General features: G+C 38.2%; 1 protein-coding gene across 2 annotated transcripts in view; it reads right to left on the bottom strand.

Annotated features, from left to right (window-relative positions):
* cenpc (centromere protein C) overlaps window positions 1-17,081 on the bottom strand; it is a 39,437-nt gene extending 22,356 nt beyond the window's left edge. The window contains exons 1-8 of one of the 2 annotated variants that reach the window (XM_062984302.1): window positions 16,933-17,081; window positions 16,667-16,710; window positions 14,860-14,924; window positions 14,009-14,109; window positions 12,043-12,133; window positions 4,530-4,650; window positions 1,889-3,001; window positions 581-1,708 (exon numbers count right to left, since the gene is read on the bottom strand). In XM_062984302.1, the coding sequence (XP_062840372.1) occupies window positions 581-1,708; window positions 1,889-3,001; window positions 4,530-4,650; window positions 12,043-12,133; window positions 14,009-14,109; window positions 14,860-14,924; window positions 16,667-16,710; window positions 16,933-16,935 (2,666 nt within the window). In that variant the 5' untranslated portion in view covers window positions 16,936-17,081. The remainder of the gene's footprint in view (window positions 1-580; window positions 1,709-1,888; window positions 3,002-4,529; window positions 4,651-12,042; window positions 12,134-14,008; window positions 14,110-14,859; window positions 14,925-16,666; window positions 16,711-16,932) is intronic. The other variant, XM_062984303.1, reaches the window with a different exon arrangement.
* Between the last annotated feature and the right edge of the window lie 3,788 nt (window positions 17,082-20,869).

The following is a 20,869-nucleotide window of genomic DNA, read 5'->3' as shown; positions in this document are numbered from 1 at the left end:
AGTGAGGTTAAGCCAGGGCCTGGGCTTGGCCTTTTGTGGTATAGAGACAACCAGATGATGTGCTGCACATAGGTCATAAAATATAAAGTAAAAACACAAAATATAATTTATTTGGATGTTTCTGGCAACAGGTTGCTTTGTCTCAGATGGTTCGGATGCTTTGAACCAGTCTCAGTGTGCTAAGATTCCTCATCGAGCAACACGGGGAAACCATCTTATGACCTTTAAGGATGTTTGCTGCAAAATGTCTTTAAGTGAAGTGAAAAACAGGCTTCCTCCAACCACCCATTTTGAATGTATTTCTTTGCTCCTTATGCAAAGCAACTAAGACAAAAAAGTCTCATGCAATCTGAAACCTCGTAACAGCTCACTTTGCTTCATGGAACACTCATTGCACCTCAGAAAAGATCAAAACACATCAAAGCAACTCTCTTTGATCCAGGATTCAGGTTTGTTCAAAATGAGTGCAATGAACACTCACACGGAACAGAAGTTCACCGTTCACGCAAAATGTGGATGATTACATAATTTTAAAAAACAATCTAACTAATAAACAATTATGAAAAAAGAAAGAACTTACTGTAATGAATCTGCAGTGCTATTTGATTGCTTCTCAGAATATAATCTTTCTTCTGTCAGACAGAAAGAATCTTCTTGGTAAGATACCCTTTCACAATCACTATCTTCAGAACTTATTAAAGAAGCCTGTCTTCTTTTTTGAGATGCCTCTCTTGAATTATTTGGTTTTTTTAGCTTATATGAATAGTTTTTAACCCCTTTGTCATGGTGTTCATCTTCATGTTCAGTTTCAGAGCTCTCATCTGAAACCAGTACTATCTTCTTCCTTCTCGTGGGTCTAATAACAGATTCTTTAATAGCACTCCTCTGAGTTTGGGGTTGTTTTTTAGATTGTGCAGTTCTTGGAGGTTTTTGCCTTTTAAGTAGTTTTTTATTATTTGACTTTAGTCCTGCAGATTGTGAATTTTTATTGGATGGCTTTTGTTCTGCAGGTTCCACAGACAAAATGGGTCTCAAAAGAGAATCTGAGTGTTCAGAGTACGTGTCTATATTCTCAAACGGCTGGTTATTCTCAAAGTCCATGATGACAGGGGCATTGTCCTGGTTCTCCTCATTCTGCCTTTCTACTGAAGTTTTTGTTTTTGAGTGTTTATGTTTCACAGCTCCCTTACCATTGGATGATGATTCTTCTGTCCTTAAAACAGGTTGTGACTGTACTGAAGCACTGTCATTCTCTTCCAATAAGGCTGCATGGTTCTCTGTCTTATTTATACCTGCAGGAATTGTGCTACTTATTTCTTCTGCAGCCACACCTTTGGAGTGTATATTTTGTCTTCCTTCTTGGGAGGTATTTAAAACCAGCAATTGCTGGTCCTCTATTAAAGGCATAATTTCACTAGTCATTGAAACATTTTTCAACCTACCAACAGTGGTTTCAGCAACATCTGTTGACTTTATCTTTGTTTGGTTTACTAGGTTTTGTGGGACAGGCTTTTCTGAAGTTTTTTTATCTTTTTTTCTAACACTAGGCTTATTCACCTTTTTTGATCCCGATGGTGCAGATATTACATTCTTTCTTTGTGGCTGTTGTTTCTTTTGAGATGCTGAAATCAAAGATCTAAAAGACATCCCAAATGACTCCTCTATCAAAAACTCACAGTCATATTCTGGATCCACAGTGGCTGCATTTCTAGAAAGAGAAGGTAAGTGATTTCCTATGTTAGTTCCAAGGGGTTAAGAGAAAATAAAGTAGTAGAGCTACTACTATTCTGAAATTATTCCAACATATTTTTAAAGAATCAATAGTCATTTCTACATTGCATCATATTCTAACCAATAAACAATTATTAAAAAAGAAGAAAGAACTCACTGTATTGAATCTGTAGTGCTATTTGCTTGCTTCTCAGAAGGATATAATCTTTCTTCTGTCAGACAGACAGCGTCTTCTTGGTAAGATACCCTTTCACAATCACTACCTTCAGAATTTGAAGAAGTCTGTCTTCTTTTTTGAGATGCCTCTCTTGAATGATTTGGTTTGTTTAGCTTATATGAGTTGGAGTTTTTAACCCCTTTGTTAAGGTGTTCATCTTCATGTTCAGTTTCAGAGCTCTCATCTGAAGCCAGTACTATCTTTTTCCTTCTAGTGGGTCTAATAACAGGTTCTTTAATGGCACTCCTCTGAGTTTGAGGTTGTTTTTCAGATTGTGCAGTTCTTGGGTTTTTTTGCTTTTTAAGGAGTTTTTTATTATGTGACTTTAGTCCTGCAGGTTGAGAATTTTTATTGGATGACTTTTGTTCTGAGGGTTCCATGGATAAAATGGGTCTCAAAACAGAACCTATATTCTCGAAGGACTTGTTATTCTCCAAGTCCATGATGACAGGGGCATTCTTCTGGTTCTCCTCATTCTGCCTTTCTATTGAAGTTTTTGTTTTTGAGTGCTTGTGTTTCACAGTTCCCTTACCATTGGATGATGATTCTTCTGTCCCTAAAACAGGTTGTGATTGTATTGAAGCACTGTCATTCTCTTCCAATAAGGCTACATGGTCCTCTGTGTTATTTATACCTGCAGGAATTTTGTTGCTTATTTCTTTTGACGCCATACCTTTGGAGTGTATTTTCTGTCTTTCTTCTTGGAAGGTATTTAAAACCAGCAATGGCTGGTCATCTATTAAAGACATCATTTCACTAGTCAGTGAAATATTTTTCAACCTACCAGCAGTGGCTTCAGCAACATTTGTTGACTTCATCTTGGTTTGGTTTACTAGGCTTGGTGGGACAGGTTTTTCTGAAGCATTACTATCTATTTTTCTCAAACTAGGCTTATTTGCTTCCTTTTTTGATCCAGATGGTGCAGATATTACATCCTTTCTTTGTGGCTTTTGTTTCTTTTGAGATGCTGAAACCAAAGATCTGGAAGACATCCCAATTGAGTCCTCTATCAAAAATTCACAGTCACCTTCTGGATCCACATTGGCTGCATTTCTACAAAAAGCAGGTAAGTGATTTCATATGTTAGTTCCAAGGGGTTAAGAGACAATAAAGCCCTGAAATGTTAGTTTCAGAGCTACTACTATTCTGAAATTATTCCAACGAATTTTTAAAAAGAGAATCAATAATAGTTTCTACATGGCATTATTCTAGGCCAGGGATGGAAATCAAGCAGCCTATGTACTTTTAAGGAAACAATTGTGACACCCTGATACTGTTAGAAGCTTCCTCCCAAAGGTAACAAAAGGTAAATGACAGTAAGCGAAAATTTGGCTGCTTCCAGACCTCGGAGTCAGTAAAAATGGGCAGATGTTGCTCTCTGGATTCCAAAATGTTCCCATCAATATTTCAAACACTAGGATTTTAGTGATAATGATTTGATCTTCCCTTAGCAAAAAAAAAAAACAAAACCCACAAACAGCTATTAATTTATTTAAAGGGCCTGCATACCTTGTACACTTACAGTGCAATAAGGGCCTTTGGACCATAATAAAATGTTGTTGTTGATTTAGTGTATTTTACTCTCATTTTAAATTTAGGAATACATGGGGTGTGCTAAAGTCCATCATTGTTTTTGCAAAAAAAAATGGTGCTTGTCTGCTTATTGATTTGAATTATGTATCTATTTTATATCTATGTTGGATATTCACTGACTCAAAAATGTTTGCCATGCACAAACTGCTGGCCTTAAAAAAGCCAAGGAATTGCTCCCCTACCCTACTCCCCTTCTTTGGAGGCTTTTAAGCAGAGTCTGGATGGCCATCTGTCGGGTGTGCTTTGAATGCGATTTCCTGCTTCTTAGCAGGGGGTTGGACTGGATGGCCCATGAGGTCTCTTCCAACTCTACTATTCTATGATTTCTTGATTCAAGTCCACATTACGTAACTATCATTTCTTGATCCAAGTCCACATTATGTGACTATCTATTTCTGCTCTATTTCTTACAATAAAGGAGTGTTTTTTTAAAAAAAATACTATATGATTACAATGCTTTTATAATGTTATTATTACAATGTTTATTATGTTAGTAGGTGTGTCTGAAATTATTGGCAGAACAATACAAATGCATTGTTAAATTTCATATGTATATCAAACAGTAACTTTTAATATATAGTACTGCTTTCAGACAAATTGATCAGATTGATTAAGTTATGCTTAAACTAGACTGAAGTCTGTAATTTTATCTTCACTAACTCTTAAACATTAGTTAAACTTGAAAAAGGAATTATCAATTATTTATCCATTTCTGAACTCAGGCTAAATATGCACACACTCTATTCTCCAACCGACTAAACTTCTTAATAATCTTACAGTTCTGTGACAGCAATGATAGTTCTTAAGATTGCTGGAATTCCTAAAACACAATATGTCTTCAAAAGCACAGCCATTTGATGAACTGATACCAAAACATTTCCTGAACAAGCATTCATTAAACAATAAACCATTTATTCCTCACTAGTTAAAGTAAGTCAAGAAAAGAAATATGTAATACTATATTTAATTTTGCACAGAAGTAACTTACATTTCTTCAAAATTTTCATCAAGCTGTATGAGAGCAGGTGATCCTAAGGCCAAGATATCAATATCATCCTCCAGAAAATCCCCGATATTTGATTCTTCATCATCTTCTGATACATTCTCACCTGTTTTGTTAGGAGAATAATAAACAGAATGGCATCATCATAATTTCTTCAGACATAGAAATTATTCTCATTTGATGCTTCTTCAACTGACAGCTGAAACATTTATCATTGAACATTTTAAAATAATGTGTTTTGTGACTTATTTCTCCCAGTCAGCCCTCATTTCCACTCTGCTGATACTTCAACAATACATGGTACAACAAACCATATTTTGAAAACTGGTACTGTGACATTGATCAGATGTTTCTCACCGACTCGTCCATTTGTGGGTTTTTTTTCTTCTGTCAATCAGAATCCCATGGTTCCTTCTACTTTATCAAAAATGACCAGATTTTGCTGTTGTTTGTCTGTTTAAAGAAAGTCAGTCTTCCATGATGCAGTGACTATATGACGTCTGGGAACATGGCAGTAGGTGAGGGTTTTGAACACAGAAATAGGTAATTGAAATGGAGTATTAACACTGCATTTATCGCATCACACTATCTTAATGAAGATGACCCTTTATATTATTTTCACTGCCCATTAGGGGTTTTTTTTTAAACAGTCTTAATGTTTCTTCTTGATAGACTTTTAAAGATTTTACTGTCAGTTGTAGTGGCATTGTGAACCATCTTGAACATTTTTAGTGCAAAACAATAAAATAAAAATATTAAGTAAGAAGACATTAATATAAATAAACAATTTTCTTCAGGAAAGTATACCTGAAAGAGATAAGCTCTTTTATCTTTTAGTTATATTTGCAATACAACAAAAGTACCTATACTTTAACTTTTACTGAGACAAATTAAAGTGGTCAGTATCAGAGTAGAAGTCTTAGACAATTGTCTTGTGCCTTATATTCCTGGTCATTACTTTCAGTTATTATAAAATACCTTTTCAGTGGTTTCACAGACTCCTTAAATTAATCCCACATATACTACCAAAAGGCTGTTTTAATGTTGCTACCTTTCTGTCTTAAATACCTTTTCCCTGGAATTATGGCATGCATCAACCATTTGGAAACCGTTCTGAATCCCTTCGGGGAGAGAAGGCGGGTTATAAATAAAGTGTTATTATGATTGTGATTATTATTTAGAGTTTTCACCACATGCTAAATATATTTCATGTGTGGGTAAAACGTCAGGAGAGAATACTTCTGGAACATGGTCATACAGCCCGGAAAATATACAACAACCCCATTATGTGTTCACCTGCCTATTCTTTTATGCCTCAATACTTCGAAACATAGCTAGATTTTTACAGGTTATATTTTTGGGTACTGTTCCATTACCCATCCAGGCCAGAAGCCACAAAGGGGCATTAGAAAGAGGATAGTCCATTTTACAGGGATGAAGGGTAGATTGAAGGAGTAAAATCGTTTCTCCCTGTTTTCCTGTTATTCCCCCTACCTATGTGTCGTGGAAACAATCCTTTTATGATATTGGGGGGGGGGGGGGGGGGCAGCGAAAACAGGGGAAATGGTTTCCCTCCTTCAACTCCCACCCCCCAATAAAATCAGCTATTCTTCTCTCTCTATTGCCTCCTAGTAGCCTCCGCCCTGATAATGGAACAGTACTTATTTTTGTCTTACATGCTGCTTTAATACATTATTTAAAAATTGATACAATAAATACATAAATAAATGAATGAGTTACCAAAACTAATCAACACTGCTCATAAGCTTTGGTTTTGCTCCTAATGTTCTATCAGAAGGTAAGAGCTTCTACATCAGCATTCCTGCTGCCTGCCTTCTGGACTATAAGAACTTCTGCTTGAGGCTAGCCTTACTTGCAAACTGGGCATGGCTCCCTATAACTGCTGCAGTTCCCTCTTGAAGACAACAGCAATTAAAAGTGAGTCACTGGACCTGTGCTGTCGCACCCAGAGCTCTGCTCAGTGGCAGAAACAGTCCAGAAGGCAAGAGCTTCCATATAGAGCATTCCTGCCTTGCCTGCTTTCTGGACTATAATAATGTCTGCCTAAGGCCAGCTCTACCAGCACAAAGCATGGCATTTACAACTACAAGTAAAAATATATGACTGGGACACATGTCCTTATAGAGAAAGGTGTTTAATACCTATCTCATCTTCCAGTCACCCTGCCAACCTGAGGAACTTGGGAGTGAGCCATACCACCCACAAAATCTCATCTTGCTCTTGAATAATGCTAAAGGAGTCATTAGCAAGGGGGGTGTTTTTGAGGTAGTGTTTCTGTTTTCTTCTGCTTGAAACTGATTCATATAGTTAGGCCTCCGTCTATGTGTAAGAAGAAACAAACAATGGAGATTGTTAATTAAAGGTATGCATGCGTTCAAATTTCTTTGTCTTTTTCCATATATGGAAAGGTCTGCCCATGTTCTCCATGATTTATAAGTTAGCCAATTATGTCTGTGTTTCTTGTCTAAGAAAAACAAAACTTAAAATCAGTATAAAAAGTCTGTAGCTGTGTCACAAAGGGGTTTGGGAATAATTTATCAGGCATACCTGACTCCTGGACCCAGGTGTAATAAAACTGTGTTTTTTCTTCACTCAAGAAAGGTTTCTCGATTGATTCTTGGTCAAAGTACCCCTTCATTTGAAGGCTAAGTCTAGGATGACTATAAAACACACAGAGAAAGGTTCCTTGCACCAGCAAAGTGATTCTGTCTGAGCTCTGTCAGTAAGATCAATAAACAGTTTGATCTGAAACCAGTCTTGCTAGGTTCTGGTTGGTCTGATATTGCAAAAAAATAATAATGGAGAAATAAATTAACTCTTAAAAGCAGGATAAAACTGGGTCTGATCAACTCAGTGAGGGATGTGTCCTGAGTAACGTTTCCCAAAGGTTGGGTAAACGAGACACTGTGCCCCCCCCCCAGGTTGGTAGGAAAAAAGAGCCTTGGGAAGTTTTAAGATGTTATTGACGTGCATGCGTGTGGGGGGGGGGGGCGTACCTGAATGATTTTTTTAAGCATTCAGAGAACGAAATTGAGATTATTTCCAGGTAGTCCGCCAACAGGGAAAGAGATAATGGGAAGAATTTTGTTTGGGCATTTCGCCAACCTTGAGAAACCTTAAAAGTATCTTTAATATATATGTGACATTTTCTGAAATGCTTAATCCCTGTTTTACTTCATTGATTCTGTGTGTCTCTGAAAAGGGGGGAAGTGTGGTATGTATATGTCTAAATATGCCTACTGACATGCATTTTTAACTGGCTGTTGCTTCTTGCTTGAATTCTTATTGCTTTATATTTCCTGTTAAATTGTGCAGGTGTCGTGCAGGGAAGAAAATGTGGCAATATTATCTGTGCTCCTCCAAGAGGAGTGTGTTTATATGATTTATATGCAGGCTTCATTTGAGATGGCTGTGGAATAGTTATGAATTTTACTGATTATTTTGACATTGTATTCATGTTTTAATGTATGCATTTTAATGGTTTTAGTCTCTGTATTTTAACTATGTTGTGTAACACCTTGATATCTTGGTTTCCTGGTTGGGTTCATTTATAACTCAGGAACCACAATCACATTACATACTGTAATTACTCATTGCCAAACATTTATCCCAAGCTGGTCTACAACCCCCCTAGTTTGTTGCAGTTACAGCTCAGTGCTTTATGTTACCAAGAAAGTGTTCTTATATACAAATGTAGTAAATTGCTTAAGCTTGTGATTTATCATATGGGTCCCACTCACATGAGCAGGATGTTTGAAAGTCTGGACTATGAAAATACAACATTGGAACATACATGTTTAAATTAGTTTTTCTCTTTTTGTACTTTGATCAGATGTTACTGATCTAAACAATAGACAATATCAGTTTTCATGTTGGTGATTATGTGACCAATAGAAAACACTGCACAATACTTTTTCTAATCTTGCTGTTCGAGTTTGAGGCTTTCTTTTTCTGACAGTGGGACAAAAATGAGCTAAGATCTGTGGCTTCAAACAACCACTGAGTCCCCCATGAATGACGGACCTGGACCAAATCTGGCAGACAGATCCCACATGACCCACTGTATGTCCTTATGTGGTTTGGAGGAGGGCAGACCATGTATGATGGGATTTGCAGTACCTTCACCCTATTCAGCTCTAACTTCCACAGACTACTGCAACCCACACCAAGGACAGACCTGGACCAAACTTGGTACACAGACTCCCCATAACTAAATGTCTTGCACCTGTTTGCTTGCTTAGTAATAGAGAGCTAACCATAATGTATTAGGTAAGCATAGACCAACTGAGTGGGCAATGTATTAACACCAATCAAATATTCTTTTTGGATTTCTGTAAAACAATAAAAGTTTGTTTTAAAACCTATCTTGTTTGTAACTTGGGGGCTGCCTGTATAAGAAACGCACCTGCAATTACAAGACATACCCCATTTTTTACAGTTATTGATATGGGGAAAATGAGCATCTTAGAATGGAAGAAATTGTGTAGTAATCACAATAATTGCTTTGCATGTGCATGGCTCCTTTACAATCCACTCTCAAAACTTAAAGAAAATGACAAAAAGCCTTAAATGAACGTTCCTTTTTGTCATTTGGTAAAGCACCAGTGTCTGTAAAGTCCCCACATTTTTCAGACTGACTGCATTTCTACAACACAGGGATCATACACCAAAATATGGTAATTACAAATAAAAAACACTTTAAAAGGGTAATTTTATATACTTGACAGATTTCCTAAACCACATTTTCTTTCAATACTAATGAAACAAAAATCCATTTTCACTTCATGACATTCTCCTCCTCAACCCATCAAAAAAATAACAATAGAATATATTACAGTATCATTATAGTCACTGAAATTGTTTTCTAGGAAGTCAGGAAGTGGGGAGGGGTTTGCTACAGGCAGACTTCCTCCTTAAACAAACTCAAGAGCTTGGAAGTTTCTACTGATCCCTAACAGCAGGTTCACTTTGTTACGGTCAATGACCAGCTCATAAGAAGAGGGACACAGTCCCACACAAACACATCAAGTCTAAGGGTCAGGAAATTTAAAACTTTAAAATTTTAAAACCTTAAAAAAGTGCATTGCCCTAACAACAGATTCCTTAACAACACCACATAAATACATGGAAGTAGCACAATAACACAGGAATTATGTACTAAATCCAATGTTGGTGCCTAGTAGTACAGTAGAATCTCACTTATCCAACACTCGCTTATCCAACGTTCTGGATTATCCAACACATTTTTGTAGTCAATGTTTTCAATACATCGTGATATTTTGGTGCTAAATTTGTAAATATAGTAATTACTACATAGCATTACGGTGTATTGAACTACTTTTTCTGTCAAATTTGTTGTATAACATAATGTTTTGGTGCTTAATTTGTAAAATCATCACCTAATTTGATGTTTAATAGGCTTTTCCTTAACCTCTCCTTATTATCCAACATATTCGCTTATCCAACATTCTGCCGGCCCGTTTACGTTGGATAAGCGAGACTCTACTGTAGATCCAATTAAATGAATAGGACATGTAAGTCACCACATATATGTTCTAGTGACTTCAATATTATTTCTTCCTTTAATTGCTATGCATTTGTTTACTTTTTTCACTAGATTTAGAGGGGCAATGCCAGTTACAGCAACCATTCAGCACTGTTGCTGGATTGCACTTAAGGTGCATCTACACTGAATTAATGCGGTTTGACCCCAGGTTAACTGTCATGGCTCAATGCTATGGCATCATGTCAGAAAAGTAATGAAAGTGTAAACATTTTAAGCTAAGATCAAAACACCCCCACATTCTCACTTCTCTCATTCTCACACTTTTGTTCTCATCTGCCTATTCTGATATCAGTTCTACCCATTCACTCATTTCCATTTACAGTTGGCCCTCTGTATCCAGGGATTCAAACAACATGGCACTGATTTCACTATATTATAAAAGGCATCCCATTTTATTATGCCATTATATACCTGAACATCCAGATTTTGGAATCCACATCACATCCTGGAACCAAACCCCTGAAGACACCCAGGGCCCACTTTATTCTGCTTTTTCTCCCAAGCAAAATCATATAGGCTTAGCTTTCCCGTTATACTATTTTTAGGTTTTCCAGAGCAGCCAGCATAGAATAGAGCTTTCATTGTTGGAGACCAAGGTTCAAATCCCCATTTAGCCATGGAAACCAACTGGGAGACATAGGCCAAGTCACACCCTCTCAGCCTCAGAGGGATAAACCCCCCTATAAAAAATCTTTCCAATAAAACCTCATGATAGTTTGTCTTAGTGTCATTTTACATTAGAAAGGATCTAAATGCATATAACAGTGTTAGCAACATATGACCTCATCAGATGAAGGCAGAGAAGTTTATTCTCTCCGCTTCTCTACACTGCTGGCACAGAGTCCTGCAGAACCTATCATATGACGCAAAGCTACTCCCGGTGGGGCTCCATGGGACTTCGTGGCGGCAGCAGAGAGAAACCAAGTGTACACCCGACTCCTCAAAAAAAAAAAAAAAAGGCAGAAGAGCCGAAGAGGAAGTGGGAAATGTCGCAGAAGAGCGCGGAAATGTCGTGGGAAGGGATGGCACAGAGCCTGATGGTAGGAAACACAGTCAAAGATTTCCCTCTGCTGCCCCACGATTTCCCCTGTCTTCCCCCGTTTTACAAAGGGCCATATGATGAAGTCCTTAAAGCCAATCCAACGTACTAGCATACTCAAGAGCAACATAAGCTCAAAACAAGGTGCTAGTGCTGCTGACCTACAAAGTCACAAACAAATTCGCTCTCCCCATTTGCAGGTTTAATTTTGCAGTTTATTTCTGGATTTGTTTATGTTCTCCCTAGAAATCTCTAGGTCCTCTAGTATGACTATGTCCAACTTCCACCAAAAGTTAACAACAGTCATGCTGGAGGACCTAGATTCCCAGAGAAGTGATCTCTCGGAAAAAAAGTTTTTTATTCATGTTTTTTCCATTTTTGTGGAGGTTCTGCATCCTAGCCCCTTAGCCATCTCCTTATCCGTTTTCTCTACACAAACAGAATTTTGTTCCTTGGTTTTTCAAAGTCAAACAGCCTTTTCTTCTTAGGTAAGTTGCTCTATCCTCTTGACCAGTTCAATTGCCCTTTGATGCATATTTTCAATTCAGCCATATTCTGTTTGAAGCACAATAATCAGGTTCCAAATGTGGCTGCACTATAGATGAGTACATTTTATGTTATAGCAAATTCTAGTGCAAACAAACACTCTAAGTAACTTCTTAATTAATTCCCTTTGTATGCACCAGTGTGCCTCCAAATCACATGGATTCTTCAGTTAGCCTAATACTTTCTTTCACTTATTTTTGGTGTGATCTACACTCAGACCCCTCACCAGCAACTTGTCAGTATGTCTATCAATTGCATTAAAACATGAACCTTCGGAATGTCTACTAAATAGAAGCAATTAAGAGTTCAAAAATAATACCACTTACCAGGACTTTTGTCTTTATTATTTGGTGATAGTACACAAGAGACAGCATTAAATTCATTTGGCAGACATATTTCTGGCTCTGGTTGTTCTTTCTAGCAATCAAATGATGCAGCAGAAACAGAAAAAGAAAAAGTGTTAGTAAGAAACAATAAAAAACCTTGGAACACAAAACCTTTTGAATTTTTCACAATTAAATGAAATGCATTCTATTAACACTAAGGAATGGCACATACAATATTGTTTTCTTATGGAGAGCAATCTCAGGGTAAAAGAAAATGCACACATGTCAACATTTGGGCTGGGACTGTTGAAAACAACAACCTTCTTCAAGCCATCTCTAGTAATGTTTATCTATGATCCTGTTGCTTACTGTTTGTATGCATGTTCTGGTATGCAGCTTCCTTTACTCTATGGTTCCTGTCAAGTTATAAAAGGGGCTGAAGGCCACATGATCAGTATAGCAAACTGACTGCAGACAACTTCAGACCTTAGATCACACACTTGCTAGCTGTTTTACTTTAAGAGATGTCATGGCCTAATGGCACAGAGAATTATCTCAAACATATCTGAAATTAGGCTGATAAGTTTTGTACTTGTGTCTGCTGAACACATGAAGATTGTGAGTAAACCAAATATGTTATTTTTATCAAAGTCTACTTCATTTTTGTCTCTTGAGTGCATGATAAAAAACAAGTTGTTTTATGGGAGAATATATATTTCTGGGAACAGAAAAACACTTCTGAAGCACTGCTGTTTTCAAGCACTGGCAAATCTGTTTTCCTAAGAGATCCGAGATAACAGGTTATTCAGTCTAAGAGCTGAACCACTGCCTTGCATAATTATATCTGGTTGTAAACCACAAAAGATTCTACTCTAAAGGGTTTTTAGATCTTCTCTGAAAGGTCATGCTATTCCACCCTGAGTCCCCTCGGGGAGAAGGCGCGGGGTAGAAATATTGGAAATAAATAAATAAATAAATATTCTTAAAAAGTTATGATCTCCAAAAGGTATGAATGCTGTTTTCCAAAAGAGACTACCTTGCCACAAGGCAACATAGGACTTTATGGCTCTCATGGTGTTTACGGGGCTATTCCAATTCCTCAACAACAAAAACAAGCATCAAATCAGGTCTCATAGCTACAAAGGAGTTTCTTTGACATCACTATCATGTCCTTTGAAAATGTTTTCTTCCTCAGGGTCTGTAGTGAAATTACTCGAGTCTAATTGCTTTTTTGATTTTGTGTTGTACTGTACATTATTATTTATTGTATTGTTTAATTGTATTATGATATGTTGTTTTATATTTTGCTATATTGTATTGTCCTGGGCATGGCCCCATGTAAGCCGCCCCGAGTCCCCGTTGGGGAGATGGTGGCGGGGTATAAATAAAGTTTTTTTATTATTATTATTATTATTATTATTATTATTATTATTATTAATGTGTCATCAAATCCAATGCGCACCTCAATTTTCAAAATCCTGAAACCAAGGATTTGCTGGCAAATGTAATATGCAGCAGCAAAAAGTGCACTCTTTGTAATTTGACCAAAAAACGTGTGCATTACAGTAGCTTCATATGGTAGTTATAAATCCTTCTTTAAAACTAAAATGTTAGAACACCAAAGCTTTCAGCAATGAAAAAGAAAACCTTGGGCTATATCTATTCTGTAGAATGAATATACTTTAACTGCCCTGGCTCAATGCTATGGGGTTATGGGGGCTGTAGTTTGGGATTATGGTATTTGGTGATGCCTCACCAAACTACAAATCCCAGGATTGCATAGCATTAAAGTTAGAGATGACATCCCTCAAATAAAAGCTCCAGATACTCTAGTAGCTTCCCCCTTTTTTGGCTCAGCACTAAGATTCCCACATGGCATAAATCTAATGCACACTTTAATTTTGGAAAGGTAATTTAGCAAAAAAAAAAAAGTGAGCATTAAATCTGAGTATATACGGTAATTTACCTCTTCGCTTTCAAATGGAAATTCATCTTGATCCTGCTGAAGAGTAGAGGACGATGAACACGATACAGCAGGAGAACATACCGCAAGGTTTTTGGCACAATCTAAAAAGATGTAAGTACAATGCATTATTAAGTGTTAAAACTGGAATTTTAGATAAGACAGGCATTAAATATTGTACATCAAAATTACTGTCTAAGTCAAGGCAATGCAACTTCAATCCCATTTCCACTGTTTCGTTGAAACACTGAGGTATCATCTTCAACCCACTCTAGTTCTGGCATCAATCTATCCCATATTTGTTTTACAAAATGGTAAGGAAATGCATTAAAATGGTTTCTTCCAGCCTTGAAGCAATGTCATTTCTAATTTTCATCCCCACTTTTCTCCACTGCAAGGGCTGAATGACAGAAAAATATGAATATGGAAGTGCATGTGGCCTGCACACTCTCTGCTGCACATCATTACTCCAACCACACGTGCTAAACTGTCAGCAGTCAGAATGCTAGAATCCTCCAAAGTACCCTGGCAACAAGATGTATGTGCTGCATGAGGCTTGCCACTCAGTTTTATATAGAAAAATCTAATTGACTTCCATGCATCTTGTTCTACAGAAGTTTGGACTATAGCCCATGCAACCCACTGATAACAGCATAGAGGTGAAGGCTACAAGATGAGTTAAATAAAGTTTAAGAGCCATCTGATCTAGAAATGATACTGTGTTGTTGCTAAAGCTGTGGTAAGGCTGGATGTCATAGCTCCTTAGTTAAAACAAGATGAGGATAGCTACCCATTCTGAAACAAGTTTACTTACTGTACTGTTTTTTAAATTATTCACATCATATGGAACTTACTTTCAAAGCAGTCTTGTATATATTTCAACACCTCATCTCCTGGTATGTCAACAGGTTTCCCTTGCCTGCAGGATGAAAATAAGTTGGAAAAGAATTACCCACTTCCAAAATACTTCTTGGTATTGCCTAGAAATCATGTCAGTCAATAAATATTACTTTACCATACAGTGTTAGTGTGATGCATTCTACAGGACAGTATCAGATATGTAATCAAATGAGATCACATAATTGATAAGCAAATAACATTTCTACTCAAAAAGTGACCATGTAGCTCTATGTATTTATGCCAGTCCTAAAACGCTTGCAATAAAAGAAAGAGTGGAAGGACATGGATTTTCCAGAAAAAGTAGAAGTGGAATACGCCAGAAAATTTCCCTGGGCACTAAACCAAACTTTCTTAACCACATATGACCCCTTTCCACCCAAAAAATGTTTACAGGACCCCAAGTATATAAGCATATAAAATAGTATTTTTTTTAAAAAAATCAAACATTTACTGATAATAAATCGGCATTTGCAAGGCTTCCTAACAGGCTGATTTTCCTTTTTATAAAGTACAGTTGAAGCATTTTCTGCAGTCCATTGTAAACCCTACACATTGTTATTAACAGATTTGTGTAAATGTCTAGGTAGCATTCAGAAATCTTTCACTGATGCTATTTTTGTGCTCGAGATAACATCATTTGATATAATACATATATAAATACATAAATATAAATACATTCTATGATTTATATGGAATTGGTATTTATTGGAATAATGTGCAACAAAACAGCATATGCTACTCTTATGCCTAACACACACACTGAAAAGAACACTGCTGTATTTTTAACACAGATACCTAAAGAATATTGTACCTAATGTATCTCAGATCAACAGTTTAGGGGCCCTTCCTAACAGGCCCTATATCCCAGGATCTGATCCCAGGTTTTGTTTTAAACTGGATTACAGGCGTCCACACTGTCAGATAATCTAGGATAAACAGAAAACTTGAGATCAGATCCTGGGATATAGGGCTGGTTTGGAAGGGCCCTAAGATTCTTTTTATTGGGTATAACTGCAGTATTTTTAGTTTCACTCACTCACTCTCTTGTCCCCCCCCCCCCGCCCTTGTAGGGCAATTAGCTTGCCCACCCATTCACAACTGTTGATCATTTTATGTCAATACAGAATGGATGCGAGTCTGCACACACAGGCAAATTATCACACTGCTTGAGGAGAAATATAATGAATTTCAAACATTACATAGTAGTGTGCTTTAAAAAAAAAGGTAAAGGTTTTCCCCTGACGTTAAGTCCAGTTGTGACCGACTCTGGGGGTTGGTGCTCATCTCCATTTCTAAACCGAAGAGCCGGCATTGTCCGTAGACACCTCCAAGGTCATGTGGCCGGCATGATTGCAAGGCGCGCCGTTACCTTCCTGCTGGAGCGGTACCTATTGGTCTACTCACATTTGCGTGTTTTCAAACTGCTAGGTTGGCAGGAGCTGGGGCTAACAGCGGGTGCTCATTCCGCTCCCGGGATTTGAACCTGGGACCTTTCGGTCTGCAAGTTCAGCAGCTCAGTGCTTTAACACACTGTGCCACCACCAATGCTTATGTTAGCCCATTCTGCTGAACCTTAGAGTTCGCCAATGCTTTTTCTTTTTACAATAATAACTAGAACCTCATAGTCTGTATTATTGATAGCATTATTGATTGCAGTACAACAATCTTGGCCATTTGGGATAAATGTTGAATATTATTATTTCATTAAGTTTCCTTGGTTAATTATTCTAAGAAATATGTAGGGTTTTTTAAAAAAAATACCTTTCTTTGTTGATGTATCTTGTTCTGTAATTTCTTAAGTGACTCTGTGGAGAGAGAGAAAAAGAAAGCATGTCGATGCTTCTTCAAAAGCAAGGGAAACTAAAATATGTATTACAATAGATTGCATTTTGCCTCTATATACTGCACACTGGAGGCAGTCAATTAAACATAACCACAGTTCCGAAAATATAAATGTTCCATGACATTTGAGAGCTTTCATTATCTATTAATATCAAGGCGGTGAAAGGCCTTCTATTTTGTCTTACCATTGCGGCATTCCGCTCATCCACTTCCGAAGCCAAAAACTAAGGAAACCCCGACCTTTTCCTCAGGCCGCTCCCTCCAAATTATTTCAAAACTTCACCTCCCCCGCGACGCGCGCGCGCGCGCTCCGGAGAGAAGGCCGTTGATTGGCCAGACCTCTGTTATCGTCACAAAAGGCGGCGTGCGCGCGGCTAAAGAAAGGCGGAAGGAGAGGCTGATTATCATAGACTCCATAAGGAAGAACTCATGTTGAATGTGAGCTTGCGGGTTCATTTCGCTAAGGTCAGCAGCGAGTCCTGCTCTTAGGCCTCATCTACTCTAACCATTTTATGCATTTTTTGGCTAGCTGCGGCTTTCAAAAGTCAGTTTGAAAGCTGCATTATATGGTCAGCGTAGAGTTATATAATAAATAATAATAATAAAACTTTATTTATATACCGCCCTATCTCCCCGTGGGGACTCAGGGCGGTTTCCAATCAAAATAACAACATACATTACATAGTCAGCAATTGAGAGACAATATTAAAACAGATAATGTTTCCCCTGATGTTAAGTCCAGTCCTGACCAACTCTGGAGATTGGTGCTCATCTCCATTTCTAAGCCTAAGAGCCGGCGTTGTCCGTAGACACCTCCAAAGTCATGTGGCCGGCATGACTGCATGGAGCGCCAATGTTACCTTCCCGCCGGAGCAGTACCTATTGCTCTACTCACATTTGCATGTTTTCGAACTGCTAGGTTGGCAGGAGCTGGGGCTAACAGCGGGCGCTCATTCCGCTCACGGGATGTGAACCTGGGACCTTTTGGTCCGCAGGTTCAGCAGCTCAGCGCTTTAACACACTGTGCCACCAGGGGCCCCTATTTAAACAGATACAACTATACAATTATGGCTGGTTTGTAATTGTTTTTTAGTGTCTATTTTAATTGTATAGTTGTATTAAAACAGATACAACTATACAATTAAAATAGACAATAAATAACAATTACAAACCAGCCATAATCGAGAGGACAGGGATCATTAGCCAAGTAGCAATAATGTAGTTTATCTACATTAGACTCCATTATATGATTCTTATGTCTGGATCTATCTAATACATATAATTAAGGGCCCTTCCACACAGCCATATCAAGGCAAGTAATCCACAATATCTGCTTTGAACTGGGTTATCCGAGTCCACACTGCACTATAATCCAGTTCAGTGTGGATTTTATATGGCAGTGTAGAAGGAGCCTATAACACAGTTTTCAAATTGCATTATATGGCAGTGTAGATGGGGCCCAAGGAGCTCATTTCCAGTCCTGACCAACTCTGGAGATTGGTGCTCATTTCCATTTCTAAGTCGAAGAGCTGGCGTTGTCCATAGACACCTCCAAGGTCATGTGGCCGGCATGAGTGCATGGAGCGCCGTTACCTTCCCGCCAAAGCAGTACCTATTGATCTAGTCACATTTGCATGTTTTTTAACTTCTGGGTTGGCAGAAGCTAGGGCTAACAGTGGGGGCTCTCTCCGCTCCCCCAATTCGAACCTGCGACCTTTTGGTCCATAAGTTCAGGAGCTCAGCGCTTTAACACGCTGCGCCATCGGGGGATATTATTTCCTAAAGCTTGTGAATCTACAATATTTCTGATTGTTTTTTTTTTGTCTGTTGGAGGCAGGTATGAATGGTGTAATTAGGCAAAATTATTAGCATGTAATGGCCTTGCAGCTTTAAAGCCTGGCTGCTTCCTCCCTGAGTGAATTTTTTGTTGGGAGGTGTTAGCTAGCCCTGATTGTTTCCTGTCTGGAATTCCCTTGTTTTCAGAGTGGTGTTCTTTGCGATATTTTATGTGCTTCTGCTGTCTGTGGCCCTCAGAAAACAGAGAATTTGCCAGACTTTGGTGATGGAAATACTTTGTTGGGAGGTGTTAGCTGGCCCTGATTGTTTCCTGTGTGGAATTCCCTTATTTTCTTTATTTAGTGTTCTGATTTTAGATATTGTATTGTTCTGTTTTATTATACCACAGTAATTTTTATATATTCTGATTTTAGTGTTTTTGAATAGTTGGAGCCAGATTGTATTCATTTTCACAGTTCACAGCAGCAAAACAACAACAACAACAACAATGATAGTAATAGCAAATGACTTCGGTAATACACACTGCTTCACTCCCTTCTCAGCTTCCTTTCTGGAAGAATCCTTTCTTGGGAGGTGTTAGCTGGCCCTGGTTGCTTCCTTTGTGGAATTCCCAATTTCCCTGCTTTCAGAGTGTTGGTCTTTATTTACTGTCCTGGTTTTAGAGATTATATTGTTCTGTATTATTCTACCACAGTAATTATTTCAGATTACAATAGAAGTGGATTATATGGCAGTGTGGAGTCAAGATAATCCAGTTCAAAGCAGATAATATAAGATTGTAAATGGGTTATATAGCTGTGTGGAAGGACCTTGAGTCTACACTGCCATATAATCCAGTTAAAATCTGATAATCTGTATTTTCTAGGCAGTGTGGAAGAGGCCTATGTGAGGCCTAACTCTGCCTGTCCCCTGGGCTGAGTGGGTTGCTAGGAGACCAAGTGGGCGGAGCTTAGCCTTCTGACTGGCAGCAATTGGATAAAAACAATTATTCCTCTCCCTCTAATTAGGACTTTATTTTTCTTTTCTTTTTGTTGTATGAACATAGAGGCGTGGATGAAGGGTTGTGCTATCCATTTTTGATGTTCGGGGGCCTTTAGTTTTGTTATTTTGTCCGGTGCCAGGATTCCATCACTCTTTATATATATATACTAGCTGTGCCCGGCCACGCGTTGCTGTGTCTGAGTCTGGTGGTGTTGGTCAGTCTACATTAGGTTGTATTTATGCTGTGACCTCCACCCTTCTTTATGCTCACATTAGTAGTAGTATTTGAAGTCTGTTACCTTCTTCAATTTTCGTGTTGATTGATAATTGCTTGAGATCCCTGTTGTCTTTGGTTTGTTGTTAATTGTATTGTTTTTTGGAGGCCCAGTGTAGCACTGACTGGCCTCTCAGCCTCAGTGCCTGGCTGTTTCTTGCCTGTGATGGTGTTGATTCTTATTGTTGTTGTTATTGTTATTATTGTAATTGTTTTTTTGGAGGCTAAGTGTGAATGTAGGGATTGGGGAGGTGGATGAGTTGTGTTGTCAAATTTTGTATTTGTTATAGTCACAATGCGTTGTTGTAAGTATTGTGGGTCCGGATTGTGGTTTTGTGGTGTGGTTGTGTTGTTACAACTGAGAGGCAAGGCTTTTGTGTTGTGTTGTCAAGTTTTGTATTTCTGGGGCGTTTAGTTGTATGCCAAGTTTTGTATTTCTGGGGCATTTAGTTGTGTTGTTATAGTCACTATGCATTGTTGTGAGTTTTGTGCGTCCGGATTGTGATTTTGTGGTGTGGTTGTGTTGTTACAATCAGGAGGGAATGCTTTTGTGTTGTGTTGCCAAGTTTCGTATTTTTGGGGCGTTTAGTTGTGTTGTTATAGTCATGATGCGTTGTTGTGAGTTTTGTACGTCCGGATTGTGGTTTTGTGTTGTGGTTGTGTTCTTACAATTGGGAGGCAAGGCTTTTGCGTTGTGTTGTCAAATTTTGTATTTCTGGGGCGTTTAGTTGTGTTATAGTCATGATGCGTTGTTGTGAGTTTTGTGGGTACGGATTGTGGTTTTGTGGTGTGGTTGTGTTGTTACAACCAGGAGAAAAGGCTTTTGTGTTGTGTTGTCAAGTTTTATATTTCTGGGGCGTTTAGTTGTGTGCCAAGTTTTGTATTTCTGGGACGTTTAGTTGTGTTGTTATAGTCACGATGCATTGTTGTGAGTTTTGTGGGTCCAGATTGTGGTTTTGTGGTGTGGCTGTGTTGTTACAACTGGGAGGCAAGGCTTTTGTGTTGTGTTATTAAGTTTTATATTTCTGGGGCGTTTAGTTGTGTGCCAAGTTTCGTATTTCTGGGGCGTT

Source organism: Anolis carolinensis, chromosome 6, assembly GCF_035594765.1.
Source record: "Anolis carolinensis isolate JA03-04 chromosome 6, rAnoCar3.1.pri, whole genome shotgun sequence".
Lineage (NCBI taxonomy): Eukaryota > Metazoa > Chordata > Lepidosauria > Squamata > Dactyloidae > Anolis > Anolis carolinensis.
This window is presented reverse-complemented; position numbering and strand designations above follow the sequence as displayed.